Genomic DNA, 15,008 nt, shown 5'->3' on the forward strand with positions numbered 1-15,008 from the left:
AATCTTCATTTTTAAATGTTCAACTTCACATGCATTTCTAAATATCGAAATTTACAAGAACAATGATCGTTAAAGGGACACCGATGCTCTTTTACAAAAATTCAAGTTTTCTTAATTTCACACCCACTTTTCTATCTCCTCCTCTCGCCCTAAACACGTGAAAATAAAATCAATAGAGAAATCAAAAAAAGGAAAAAGAAAAAAGGGAAAAAGGGGAAAAATCAAATATCCTCCAATTTTTTACTTCAATACCATCTAGTATCTTTTATTTTGTGCGGAATAAGGAGGAAGGTTGGTTGTTTTTTAGGAGGATAATTGCTAGTATCTATTGCACCTAATTTTGTATTCTGAGAGACAGAATTATCCTTAAAGAAAATGCTAACATGCCTCAAATATTTTTGTTTAATTTTATCTTTTTCAATAGATTTCCTAACAATTCTTATCTCTCGTATATTTTTTCTAACAATCTCAAGAATAACCGCCTTATGGATTCTCAAATTAGGACTGCCACTGCTACTAGCGCTATTGGAATTGAATGACGACTTAGAGATAGTGAGAGACAAATATCACATATTTGTGGGTGGTTTGTCGCAGAACATTACTGACCATCAGCACAAAAGAGCTTTTGGTTGTTTCAATAAGACTATTGTGTATAATATCGCCTTTTGAGACTTCAATACCTATGTTTTTGTGAGAGGAAGTTGGACTTTCGTAGGTTTTCTCTCTCTCAAGTTCATGGTTATCTTTTTTAAGCATGCATCTAGAACTGGAAATTGGGGCACTCATATGACTTTCTATTTTTTATTCATGAATTCACTGGTCTGCACATGATTTTTGGTGAAGATACGAAATCGTGATCACGTAATTATACATCGAGCGAGGCATAGTTCGATATTGTAGTGGGAATGAATGGCTTTTAATACCTTAGTTGAGTTTGATTTCAGAGATTATTTTGCCTATTTAATAGGAAAAATTGTTGCCAATGAAGAGGCTTTGTTCAGAACCAACTTAAGGAATACGGTGTCAAGTGTTGGATTACTGAGCTAAAGTGATGATAATTGCTGACTAGCAATGTGTCAAGTGACTTCTGGAAATGAACAACATCGTATTAATTTTGTTATCCTTGCTGCTATGAGCAAAGTGTTGTTTCTTGAACCAATTTTCTTGGATTACTTTTCCACGAAATTAAGCTGAACCTTGGGCGTTTTCTTTTTTATGTCATGTAATCCTCTTCATTGAAAATCTAATAGCATAATGTTCAGATGGATAACGGTGATTATATAATGTGTGGATGTATGGGAAAACACTAAATCTCGTTATCAAGAAGATAAGCCCTTCATTCTTACGTTGGGATATATGCATTTATTCTTCTTTCCCTAAATCTTCTTTATGTGGGAGTTGTTTATATGATTTTATTCTCATCTTTTACTTCTGGGTCATATTGGCAATTTCAATGTGCTAACTGCTAAATTTCTGTATTATTCTGAAGTCTACGTGCGACTGATGCTACCTACATATATATTTATAATTTGTGAAATGGGCTATCTTTTAAATTGCTGTATGAGAATTGAGCGTCCTGTTTTATGTGCGTGAATATGAGACGAAATGAGCAAAAGTGTGGACCAAACATAAAGATATGAATGTCAAATATGGACTTTAGAGTTGCAATTTTGCAGCCATATCGATATAAAATTATGGCATTTTACATGGTGGATTTCTCACTATGTTAAAAGGAAACGATGATGTTAATTAGATCTCACATTCATATAAGGCAAAATCACTATAGGATATGGGTTCACCTTTGATGGATATGCTGTAAGTTGGAAATTAACCAAACAAAAATTATTGAGGGAAATGATGATCCAATTAAACCAAAAAATAAAAAAAGTGACTTGGTTGAAGCAAATGATCTGATGGTGTAGTTGTTGTAGTCATTTCCCAAGCCAATATAGTGACAAATGTGAAAGAATGAGTGGTAAACTCAAATATGGCAAATAATGGTGAGTAGCTAACAAAATTCTTAGTAGATATTCCTTTGTAAATAAAACCAACACCTTTAATATCCATGCATTGCCAAGAGGCAATAACAATTGCCATGAAAAAACTTTCAATGGTAAAAATAAACATATTTGGTTGAGGCATGATGTGAAAAGCAACCGCTTAAAGATGAAATTATGTTCATCGATTATGTAAAGTTAAATGTGAATTTGTATGATTCTCTACTTATACATTGAGGAGAATGGGACTTAAGCCAGTTGAAAAAAATCAACGATGATAGTAACCCAACTCATGTGATTGGCGATTCCATTAATTAGGTTTCTATAGGTAAAAACAAGTCACTTGTTGTTATAGTGATGTACTATAAAAAAAAAATAATGTAATAGTGCAAGATTGCAATGAAAATGAGGCTAAGCCAAGCTCTTAATAAATTCTATAGCTATTATTGGTTGTGTATAAAATTGTAGACCATGCTCAATGGAATCATCTATAGAAGTGTGGAGTGGGGGCGCTCCTATAAAATTATTGGCAATAATCTCTAGAGCACTTATGAATAAATGGAGACGCGCATGACCTATTAGTGCAAAACCACATTGAACAACGAAATTGTGGGAGCATAAAGTGATCGGTGAAAATTATAATTGACAAAAAAAAAAAAAAATCTTGATTCATAACAGTTTCAAACTTTACCAATGATTTCGTGATTTTAATTCCATTTTTTTAAAGTCTGGTTCATAGCCTAACAAACACCGATTCCGATGTATTATACTCCATTACAATAACTTGGCATTATATACAAGGGATTGTTGAAACGGTTTTTGTCCATCATTAATATGTAACATTTTTGTAACATTCTACAATGGTTTAAGAACGGTTTGACCGTTCTCCATTTGCAACGGATTTGTAACATTTTTCAATTAAATGCAAGAATTAATGATAGAAAATTGTTCCGTAACGTTTTTCAATTAAATGTAAGAATTGATGGTGGAAAACCGCTCCCTCTTTCTTCAATCTACAAATTGTTATTGAAGAATATTATTGTTTCTTTTTACGTATATTTTCTTTCAATGCTAGGTTATACGCAGAACATAATTCCTGTTCTTTGAATCTGATGCCTTTCCCTCCAACACAGACACCTATTTCTAATCTTAATGTTAGATCCTCTTCCTCAAATCATCATAGCTTAGCTTTAGTTTCTTCCACCAGCAGTCCGACCTTTAAATTCAAAACACCTCCGGCCACCATACCCCATTGTTGAGCCCCCCGTGAGATGGCCAAAAGATGGCAGCTACTGCTAGTGCGGCGGTCGAAGCTAGGCGGAGTGGTTAAAGTCACGGTTTTCTTAATGAACAGGAATTTTATGTAGTGTGGGAAAATTTGGAATCACAGTCGGGTTGGGGGGTTTACTTTAGGAAGAAGAAATAGCGGCATCATAAATCAATAAATAAAAAATGCCAATTCACGCGGGAAGCAATTCGCCGTCCGAGATGAAATTTTATTTTTTTATGCAAAGTCGTAGTTTATTAAAATGGAGGATGGAAAGTGGCGCAGGGTTAAAAAGTGAGGATGGCTTTTTAGAAATTTTTTCAAAAGAAAAAGGGTGAAAAGAAAAGAGGAAAAGTACACTCCCTCCCCAGCAAATTAATTTTCAGTGATCTATCATGGAATGATCCATTGTCCACCATGATGCATGATGCATGATGCATGATGTGCATGATGTGCATGATGCATGGTGCACGAGCCAGGGCCATGCCCATCCATCCGACTGCCATCGCCACTTCCGTCGCAACTACTCCCCCCTTTCGCAAACCAAAATGCTCGCTCGCTCGCTATAAAAATCACCCCCGCACTGAATCCACCGGTACTTCCTCCTCCCTCGATCCCCCGATTCTATCTTCCGAGTCACGCTCGTCCGCTCGTCCGCAGGCGAAACCCGAGTCTCCCCGAATGGGCAAGGTGGGTCGACTCGTCCTCGTCCTCGTCCTCTCCCCGAGTTCACTCCTTTTTCGCTCTCCCCTTCTTCTTCTTCTTCTTCTTCTTCCCTTCCCTTATTGTCTCTCGTGTTTTGGGCTTTTATCTCGCCGTGTGCAGAAGAAGGGCAACAAGGGAGGTGGCGACGCGAAGCAGGAGGCGAAGAGCAAAGGAGGGGAGGTGGAGAACAAGAAGAAGGAAGGCGAGGATGGCTTCACGGTGGTCCTGAAGATGGACATGCACTGCGGGGGTTGCGCCGACAAGATCGTCAAAAGGGCCAAGAATGTCAAGGGTACTACTAAACATCGTCTCCACTCTCTCTCTCATTCAGATGATTTTTGTGTAAAGCTGCGCGACGAGGCTCTGCTCTGTTTTTCATTTGCGATTTCGAAGTCCCGATCTTAGATTCGTATTTCGCCCCTCTCTCGACTTCGGAGTAGGCGCGCTGAATAGTGGGTCTTGCTTCGTTCTTCACTTACTGCGACTTTTCCAAATCCCCCGATGCCAAAACCGGCTCGGTGCTCTGTTTTTTCCCCTCCTCTGCACCCCGCTTCGACTGTTTCTCGCCCTGTTTTTCTTTCCTTCTTTTTTCCATATCGAGCTCACGGATTCCGAAGATTTCGAGTGAGCCGAGAAAATCTGACTCCGACCCGCGTTCTGCGGTTGGTCTGTGAAGGGGTGGAGAAGGCGAAGGCAGAGTGGGAGGCGAACAAGCTGACGGTGCGGGGGGAGATGGACCCGTGGGAGCTTCGGGAGGAGCTGGAGGGGAAGACGAAGAAGAAGGTGGAGGTGGTGTCGCCTCAGCTGCCCAAGAAGGACAAGGACAAGGACAAGGACAGCAAATCGTCGGCATCTCCGGACGGCAACAACAAGAAGGCCAAAGATAAAAAGGCCGAGGACAAGAAACCCAAAGAGGTTGGCATTCTCTCGACGTTTGAATTTTCACTCCCGGGACCATTTTGGTCTCCTGCTTCGTGTATTTATATCTCGTTTGTTCTTGGGATTCCACGCTCTGCATGTGGCCTTCCTTTCATTCGCTTGTCTCCTTATGGTTCACCAGAAGAACCCCTCCAGTCCGTTTCAAAAAGACTATCCCCTCAAGAATAAATTTGAAAAATAGATTTTTTTTTTTATCTTTTTATTAGTAATAGTTTATGTTAATTGTCCAAGGCTATGAATTTTAGTGAATTTCTTTTCTTTTAAAAAAAAAATATAATTGGGAAGAAAGTTAGGTCCTCTCCATTATGCGGTTAGGTGGCACATTGAATGAATGTTGTGAACTGGGAAATTGTTGTCCCGTGGTTAATTTCTGTACAATTTGTCACGAAATTATGATCATCACTGTTTTTGGGATGCTCGAATTTTATATTGACGAGATTCTGAACGGTCACGTTAATGCATGAAATTGTGGTGGTTGGGTTCTCGTTAGGTCAGAATCTGGAAATGATTGTTTATTGCAAGGTCTAAGGTTTGCTTCTTGACCACACATACATATAATCGCATTTATATCTACTGATAATTAGAAGCTGTATATTTTAATTCAGCCTCCGGTGAGCACGGCGGTTCTGAAGCTGGAATTGCACTGCGCGGGGTGCATCGACAAGATTTACAAAACCGCCACGAAAGTCAAAGGTAGGTTCAATTACTTTAATCTCACTCCCTGTTTTTACCTTACCGTCACGGTAACATCTTTTCCGTAGTTTAAATTAACATTTTAATTTGTGGGTTAATGAGATTTCGCGGCATGGGCAATCGCTCACCGATTGCTTCTGGCTTTGATCCTAGGAGTACAAAACATTCAATTTGACAAGGAGAAGGATTTGGTCGCGGTGACGGGCACGATGGACGCGAAGGCCCTCATGGAGAGTTTGAAGGAGAAGATGAAGAGGCCGGTCGAAGCCGTCCAACCGAAGAAAGACAAGGATGGAGGAGGAGGCGGCGGCGGCGGCGGCAGCGGGGGCGAGGGTGGAGGAAAGAAGAACAAGAAAGGCGGAGGGAATGCGGGTAAGGAAGGAGGGGATGACGGCGGCCATGATGGGGTGGAGGAGAGCTATGGCATACCTGGAGAGTATTTCGGAGGGAGCAGAATGGAGTACTACGGATTACCGCCTGGTTACGGCTACAATTACGCGTATATGTATGGGAACCACTTGCACGCGCCTCAGATGTTCAGCGACGAGAACCCGAATGCATGTCACATCATGTGATGTCCTTGAATCGAATTATGATGTCACTCGAGCTAGTGCTTATCATACATGTGATATGTTTGGAAGCAGGTATTTGGAAATTACTGTATATACGAGGAGAATAGAGAGGCAGAGAAATTTTAGAAAGGTAAGATGGTGGTGGTGGGGTTGACTTTATTAATATCTTTTGTGGGTAAGGGTTGACTTTTCAAGACTAGTTTTGTCAATTAAGTTTGATTCGGACTATGGTTATGGAGAATTGAATTTTTGTTTTTTCTTCCTTAGTTTTTGGTACCTTTTTGGCTCCTCTTTGTTCATTCGTCTTGAATTGGATCTTTTCTTCGTTAGTTTTTGGTACTTTTTAGCTCCTTTTTGTTCAATTTATTTCGAATTTTGTATGGGGTGGGGTTCTTGTGTCCCTTTTGTGGCCAGAATCAACGAAGCTGGGCAGGTGCTATTTGGGGATTTTTGCGATCGGAAAGTTTATGATGTGAGTTGGAATTTGGTAAATGTGAACGACATGCGATCCTTTGTAGTATTGATCAAAGGGTTGTAGTTTAAAACCCGACAACACAAGCTCGGATCAAAACTTTCAAAAAGCGAGAGTGGTAAAATGAAAGAGAGGAAAGAACTTGAATAAAATAAGTAAATGAGAAATGATCATATAACCGAGTAACAATATCACCATTATATGCTGACCACAAGTGTAATGAATGACAAAATAAATATAGAAATAATGGTGGGATTCACCTTTGGTTTTGTGGCTAACATTCAACTATGATACTATGACATGGTTATGCTAGAGGTGCTCTAAGTAAATCTAGTGATTTGGTTGAATGTGTGTATCCTTCTTCTCCATCTCATTAAAGTCTTTCTCTTTCTTTTTTATATATAATTATGAATATTTGGGATTCCACTTTCATATTCTAAGACTTGTCTCTTTTATTATGAATTTGTCCCTTGAGTTTTTGGACTTGGGTTCTAAGGTTTGGTAATCATGTCAATCACTTCTGCTATGTGTTTGGTCACTATCTTAGTCACGTTTGCATCAGCTTTATCATAAAAAATGACCGTCGTTCACATCAGCTATTTCCTATTAAAATTGACTAAATGAATTATATTTTCATCAAATAATTACAATTTTGAAAATTATCTCTAATTTGATAGCGTCAATGGGCGCTTTTTCGGTGTAACAATTTCATGACAAAAATAAAATTGGTTCTTCTTTTTTAAAAAGAAAAAAAGGGAAGATAAAGGTCCATTAATTGAATTTCATAGTTGAGCTACTTTTTTTTCTGCTCACAAGCATTTAAAACTTTGGAGGAAGACCGTTCAAAGACGGGGGCACATGCCTTTTTAAAGTTCGAGACAGGACAGAATGTGGTCACTGGACACCATTCGCCAAAATCCAGGTAGCATTATGGCAACCACTTTCATGAATTCAAAAATCGAAATTGGCACATGATCTGGAAGATTCTCATCGTGCGGAAATAAACCACAAAAGATAATATTAAATAAAATAAAATAAATTATATAAGTTGAACGTGGAATATACTTGGCTCGATTGGTTAGACCTAGACCCACGTTACAAGAAGAATGGCGCAAGATTTTGCTATAAATAAGCGATATATTACAAACACACTCGATTGATTTTACTATAGATCAAAAAGTATATATATATACACGTGACTCAGATTAACATACTCAATAAATTTCTCTAGTGACCTCATACCTTGATTCATCTATTTGTAACTTTCGTGCATCACTCGTATCATTTATTGTTGTGAAAAATAAGAATTCTTTTCATCATTTCATTGTCAAATTTTCACTCGAGCTTTGTCTATATATACATATACTAGATGGAAACAAACGCCCCAAACCCTAATTCAACAAAAATGCGAGACATCCATGACTTCCTCCAAAAAAATCACTTCAACTCAGATAGCCGGATTTAGAAAATCTGATTGGCTTTGGAAGTTTGTAAAGCCCAATTTTAGACTTTCCTTCAATGATGCCGCGTTTGGGTTTCAGCACTTTGACATAACCGGCCTTTTGCACAATTCAAATCCCTATCAAGTTTCATTAAACGAGCTCAAATTCAAAACTTATTTTAAGCACAAATAATATAACAAAACGTCACTTCTTCCTCATTTGTGGATAATAACAAGCTATAGTCTTAAAAGTCCATCAACATTGATCACGTGTAAAACACCACCTTCACCTAGCCGATATGGCCCACTAATCAAACATTCGCCATCCTCGATTGAATGCATCTGTCCTTCAATGAGGCGGGCTGTCAATCTGCATTCCTTCTTTTAACACATCAGTATCCGCACACCCTACTCTCGCTTATTCTCTTATGTATCTTTCTTTTCTCTAGAATGAGATAATATTCTCTAGGTATTTCACATCTGGAAAATCCTGAGGTTTAGATTGAACCGAGATGAAGTTTTTTAAGAACCTCTTTATATCCAAACTTGTTTAGGTCCAAACTTCTTCTTGCTCATAGATAATAATAACAAGCTAAAGTGTCTTAACCGATCTCGTGTAAAACATGGCCTTTGCCCAATTGACATGCCCCACCGATCAAAGCATTCGCCATCACTCAATCGACTTTCTATTGGTAATGCGGATCTCAAAGACCATAATAAATTTTGACTAACCCAATTCGACCAAATTCAATCGCGACATTAGTCGAAAGACGACAAACGGGCGCCCGGTCGGAACTCCGCACGAACCTCTCGTCGCATTCGCGCTGCGTGCGCTCCCGTCTCCTTTACTTTCCAATGGTTGCCCTTTTCGCTAAAAGCAAAAAATGGTGGCGTTCCACACCGCATGCTCCTCCACCTCTTTAAGCAAAAAGGCCTTCCCCGCTCCTTCCTCGGAAGCTGGACAGCAGATACGTCCTCCCTTTCCACCACGACCCCTCTCGATTTAAGTCCATTTAACCAAAAGTCATGTGTCGGCCTGTTGCATTCAGATGCGAAAGCCCCCCCGCCCGCTTCAGTGCAGATCTAATTGTGTTGGTGTCCATCACTGATTTCTTCTTTATAATACTAGTCGATATGGCATTATTGGTAAATAATATGATATCTTGTACATCGAAACTCATGATTATGGATTCCGAATCCATTATTATTGAATGTTTTCTTTTTCGAATAAAATCTCCTAATATATGATCGGATGAAAATGTGGAACATACTTATTGTATCGCATATTCAGAGCAATAACATAATTTGATTGGGTATCGAGAAGGCTCTAGTGCCGTCTTATCGATGGATGATTTGTAAGGTGATTTTTTTTTTTTTTTGTATTTTTTTTCGTCCAAGTCACAAATCAATAATGCCGGGTTCGACGGGGTGTGAAGATCGGAAGGTAAGTGCGTATGTAGACTTGACTTTCGGGGGTCTTTGCGGGGTAGGTGGGACATTGCTAATTATTGAGGTAACAAAGAAGCTCCCCCCTTCAATCATCTCGTATGCTTCCAAACTTTTTTCCAATGTCCCATCTTTTTATCTTTTTCTTTTTCTTTTTCTCTTTTTCTTTTTTTCTTTTTTGTGTCGTACCTTCTTTTAAAAAAAAAAAATTTGTGATGGGAGCGAGAGAAAGGGTATATCTAGGCAAAAAGCCATGCCAATGTCAGTCGCCAGTGCGTGCGTGGAAAGTTCAGGCACCTTCCTCTTCCAACCATTGGTATCCGCTTCGGTAAAGATAAAAATGGCGAAAGAGAAAAATATTCCATGGCGTTGATTGGGTTTGCTTGTGTTTTTGCCAAAAAAAAAAAAAAAAAAAAACTTTGGAAAAATGTAAATGACTTTGGATTAAAAGAGCAATTTCAAAATGTAAAAGGTGTTGGTAAAGTGTAATTTAAAAGTTCATTATGAAGTAATTTGATTTAAATGGTGTTTCAAAATATTACCTTATAAATGACTTTTGCTAAATTCTTTTTATAAAAAACGTACCCTCAAAGTATTCACTAGGCACCGACGACCAACGACCGATAGTTATTACCAGTGGTCACGAGTGCCAAATATAGCTTGCTGGCTATCAAATCTAGCATCAATGGCGATGTCTCGTGAGGTGGAAAGCGGTAAAGGCTCTTATGGAATTTTGTAAAATTAGCGAGAGCAAGATTGAAAAGAAAAAAAAAACATATAAGCATTATGAAAATACTAAAGCCATAACTTTTTTATGGGTTCATCTTGAGACTTCAAAGGACATTGGAAATGCATTCCCCCCAAAGTCTTTAGCAAAGTGCTTATCAAACACGGTCATTATCTAACATTGCTCCTCTCAAATCAAGTTGTCAAATATCGCCCCTTGAATTATATTGAATTGATTAACTAAGGATGCCTTCGATAAAAATAAATAAATAAATGAACTAAGGATGTCACGTCATCATTAATCAAATACAATATTAGAGGATTTCCAAGGCATATTCGACCTTGAAGGTCACACTTTATGGCAATAAGTCTTTAGTGCGAGAAACATGGAGTACCTAGAAAATCAAATATGCGATCATGTTCGTTCTTTGACGAAAGGAAAAACGACAATGTTGACTCAAATTCACACCATTATTCATTTAGACTTATGGAGATTTGAGAGCAATCTCGACCTTTGCATCTAGATTTCTCCAATTGGTCCTGGAATAAAAAACTAAATTAGTAAAATAAAATTACTTATAGTTAAATTGCTCGAGTAACAAGATATTTTTACGAAAAGAAAATAAAAAAAAAAATGACATTAAGAATAATTTTTATAATAAAAAATAGAGGGTGACATTGCATGTATATTGTTACGGTAATTATAGTGTATACTGTCAGTATAAAAAATAAAAAAAATTAAATGAGCGACTCTATAATTTTAGTAGTGGTATTTAATTTAAACAGGCGATACGTGATCAGATTTTTAATTTAATTCTTCCACGATGTGCTAGAGATGGTTGAGCATGCATGCGTGAATGCGCTAGGCATGCATGCATGCATGTCAGTGCCAGCGACATGCCACTCATGTGTACAATGCGGGCCCCACCCGATGTTTCCCTCCCCATCTTTAAGAAAGATCATAGGGACTTTACATAAAGTGCCCCGGGGGGGAAGGCCAAAATCCATTCTTTATTACAACAAATAAATGAAATAAAATGGAAAAAGGAAAAAGAAAAAACACACCAAGAAAAGGGACAAGTGTCTGTATTTTTGTTTCTCTTTTGGGTCAGAAGAAAAGGGAAAAGTTCAACGTTGTATTGATTGGAGAAGCAAATTGCACGTTGGCGTCAGGAATTTCGAATATTCCCCGTGGGTTCAATTAGGGGAAATTGGAAAGAAGAAAGAAAGAAAGAAAACTGAAAAATAAAAAAAAAAATGAAGGAGATTGTAATCCTTTGTGCTGGAAATGGAATCCATTGAATTCGAGCATATCCTTTGCATTTTCTATCCACCAAACCAACTCAACGAACCTCATCAAGTCTGTCATTAATGTCCACCAAATTAGTGAGAAACCTAAATTTAATATATCGAATCGAATCTAATCTAATGAGTCGGAATCCGATGAAATTTATGTGGTACCCACAAAAATCCATCAATTCGTTTGACTCAGACTCTGTGTTCAGACGACATTTTTATAGTAATTTCACAATCTTTTAAGATGTGATTGATGGAATTTAATCTCGACTTATATAATTTTAAAGGCTCGGGAGTGTGCATGCGTGCATACGTGGATGCTTTTGGGACCATTAAGACTTCTAAGGGATGGAAAAAAAGAAGTAATTGGGGTTAGATTCCCATCCATGTGATTAGAGAATTTTTTTTGAAACATTTTCACACTAGACGTGATGATTGCATGAGCACATCCCATGTGTCGTAGACCTAAAATGCATAAAAAGTAGAGGGCTTTTTTTACCCCAAACCCTTCCTTTCTCCTTTCCTTTTCTAAACTTTTTTCTTGCCTTTATTTTGTTTTTGTTTGGCGTATGAAGAGAGGTTGCCAATTTCAATGGTTGTGAGCAAAAGGTTAAAAGAAGAAAAGTGTGTCAAAGGATATTTAAATTTCTTTTCGCATATAATTATGTTTACGAAAAAGTTTAAAAAACCCATTTGAAAAGATAATGATTTTATAGATGGAATGTCAATATCTATAAACGTGGCTCACAAATTATGCACATTGAAATGTACCCTTAGATTATGTGAGTATGCATACAAGACATGAATACATAATCTTGACATAAATCCATTCGATTTGAACCGGTTCACTTCTCGAAACCGTTTGGAACCAAAGTTGACCTTAGGCCCCATTCTCAACTAAGCTGACGTAAATGTTACGCTCTATACACCATCAATTGAAAGCCCTATACAGCCTAGCAAATTATTATACGTATGTAGATACATAAGTCTTAGCATGTCATCATTAACTCAAATAATTCATTAGCTAGCTCCCAACTTTTGACCGTCGCTTCCTAGAAATCGACAAGAAAAAGGCTCATCAGCCTGAAGAGGCTTTGAGCTAATGGCTTTGATGGGCCTCGAGATCTTGGGCCGATCTAATTGGGCCTTAGATGAGCTGATTTTTGGAACTGGGATGGGATGGGCCTCGAGATCTTGGGCCGATATAATCGGGCCTTAGCGGAGCTGATTTTGAGGGATGGGATGGGATGGGCCCACCTAGTTTGGGTCTTCTTCCCTGAAGTCGCGAAACAAAGTGAAATGGGCCTTCGACGGGAACATTAAATTGATGTCCATTCCTCGCAAGAACTAAAAACATTGAATGGGATTCGAATCCAACGAGAGTTGGCATTGAATTCGTACTTTTAATTTTAAATGGGTCCGAAAGTAATGTCGTGCACGGCCCATTCGACCGGCCGTGCAAGAGGACTGGCCTTTTGGAGCCGCGGTCGCCGCATGAATCTCGCCAACCGTGAGCAAATTGCTGGTGGCTTGCGGAGAAGCCCAGGGACCGGGCTTAATAGATCTGTTGGTCTGGCAGGGCTTGTCGTAAACTTCACGAAGCCGCTGGGCCGGATATAAAAAATAAAGACAATACAAAGATCACGAGTGATCTATAGACAAAGCAAAGTATAATCAACATCATTAGCAAGAGATCTCAATAGCTTGATCAATACCCAAATCAGTAGGCTTCCTTATTCGTTTCTGTTAGCATCATTTTGAACTTTGATTCAATGTGGTATTTTGAGATTAGGGCATACGGTCGAGCTCAAGTTTACAGAAGTACAATGAAATATATATAATTTTTACTTTTGATGGCACGATGAACATATCGCAACATACGGAAAAGCAGTCGGTGGGTTAAAGAGTTGCTCAAAGTCATATGTTGTCAATTTGGTGCATGAACTACTCAAATCTAACTCAGTCCAATAGCAGTAGGAATTCAGCTCATTTGGTCTAAAATATCTAAGGTCAGGCAAGTAATTTCACATGATATCTAACAAGCTACCGTCCATTTGGTCAAAAATATCTAATAAAGAAGCAAGCCACACTCGTAAGTCGCAGTCAAACATAAAATAAATGGTTAAATTAAGCGGTATTGCCTTTTCGTACGATAAAAGCGAACTCGAAGCAGCCTATTATCTTTTATGCGCTAACATTTTGTTCCGCTGTGATTTCGTTATCTACGAAACATCTTTTATTGAAATTCGCGTTCTGACTTTTATTAAGAGGAGATAGTTCTGTGGAGATTTTCGAACATGAACAAGGAACGGATATGCTTTATTAGAATTTAATCGATGACGAAGTATAAAAAAATCTATCGGAATTTAATCAATGATAAAGTATGATGATTAAAAATACAACATCGAAATTTAATCAAGTACGAAGATCCAAAAACAATAATTAAAATACATGCTGAAATTTAATCGATGACGGGATTTAAAAGTACGATTAAAATATGAAAATTGAAAGATATTTAAATGGTGGAAAAGTAAATATAGAGATAAGTTGGTGAGATAAGTTCTTGGTTAGGGGCTTTTACAAAGTAGGGGTGATCAACTTGGGTGGTCTAATTCTCAGGTGGGCCAATGGAACTCGTGGCATATCCTCTTCTTTTTTTTGTTCTTAATATCCAAGACAAATTTGAAGATGTTCTTGAAAATCAATCATTTTTTACAACTAATGAGTTACTCGTAACATTTCAACCAAAAAAAAAGGGCAACTATTATCGTGTTTTGATTTGTTCTTGTCATCTTACTCACATGCATAAGTATTGGACATGAGCAGATCCTTAAAAGGCCTTGACCATCAGGAAAGTCTGGGTAAAGGCCCGGGTCTAGGGTCTCAATAAAAATATACCATACGAGCTATTATTCTTATTGTAATTTATTGGAATGTAACAAGTTGTATTGCATAAAAAAAAATAGAATCTTAATGTAGATTAATCTACAATATGTATTTTTTTGATATATGTATTGATATATGTAATGTACATAGCATCCCAATTCTATTTAATTTGTCTTGATTCCAATCAATCGAAAACAATTGAAAGGCAATTCTTAATAGTACGCTTCGAATTCCTAGATTTCAAATTATTTTCAATACGAATCCCTGTATCGATCGAAAGAATCAAATCCATGGGCGATGAAGGTATGTAATATAGTATATTAAAAAATGAAAATCGATTAATTTTCTTTTAGCATTCCGAAGAAGTAATTGATTGGACATGAGCAGGTCTTTAAAAGGCTCTGACCACCAGGAAAGTCTGGATAAAGGCCCGGTCCGGATCTCAATAAAAATATATCGGCCCAAAAAGTCTAAAAAGGGAGACAGATTGAGTTTTTTTTTTTAATGCAATTTTTTTAGAAATAATTTTTTTTTAAAGAAATTTGTCCAAATGGGCAGTTCCACACAT

The 15,008-nt window shown here is 37.8% G+C and overlaps 1 protein-coding gene across 1 annotated transcript; it reads left to right on the plus strand.

The window, feature by feature from the left end:
- The first annotated feature begins 3,732 nt into the window (after window positions 1-3,732).
- Window positions 3,733-6,512, plus strand: LOC104421629 (heavy metal-associated isoprenylated plant protein 3). Its single transcript, XM_010033640.3, has 5 exons — window positions 3,733-3,954; window positions 4,090-4,261; window positions 4,646-4,884; window positions 5,514-5,601; window positions 5,755-6,512. The coding sequence occupies exons 1-5, from the start codon at window positions 3,748-3,750 to the stop codon at window positions 6,174-6,176; spliced, it is 1,128 nt and encodes a 375-aa protein (XP_010031942.2). The 5' UTR covers window positions 3,733-3,747; the 3' UTR covers window positions 6,177-6,512.
- Window positions 6,513-15,008: the final 8,496 nt, after the last annotated feature.

This window comes from Eucalyptus grandis, chromosome 10 (assembly GCF_016545825.1).
Source record: "Eucalyptus grandis isolate ANBG69807.140 chromosome 10, ASM1654582v1, whole genome shotgun sequence".
Classification (NCBI taxonomy): Eukaryota; Viridiplantae; Streptophyta; class Magnoliopsida; order Myrtales; family Myrtaceae; genus Eucalyptus; species Eucalyptus grandis.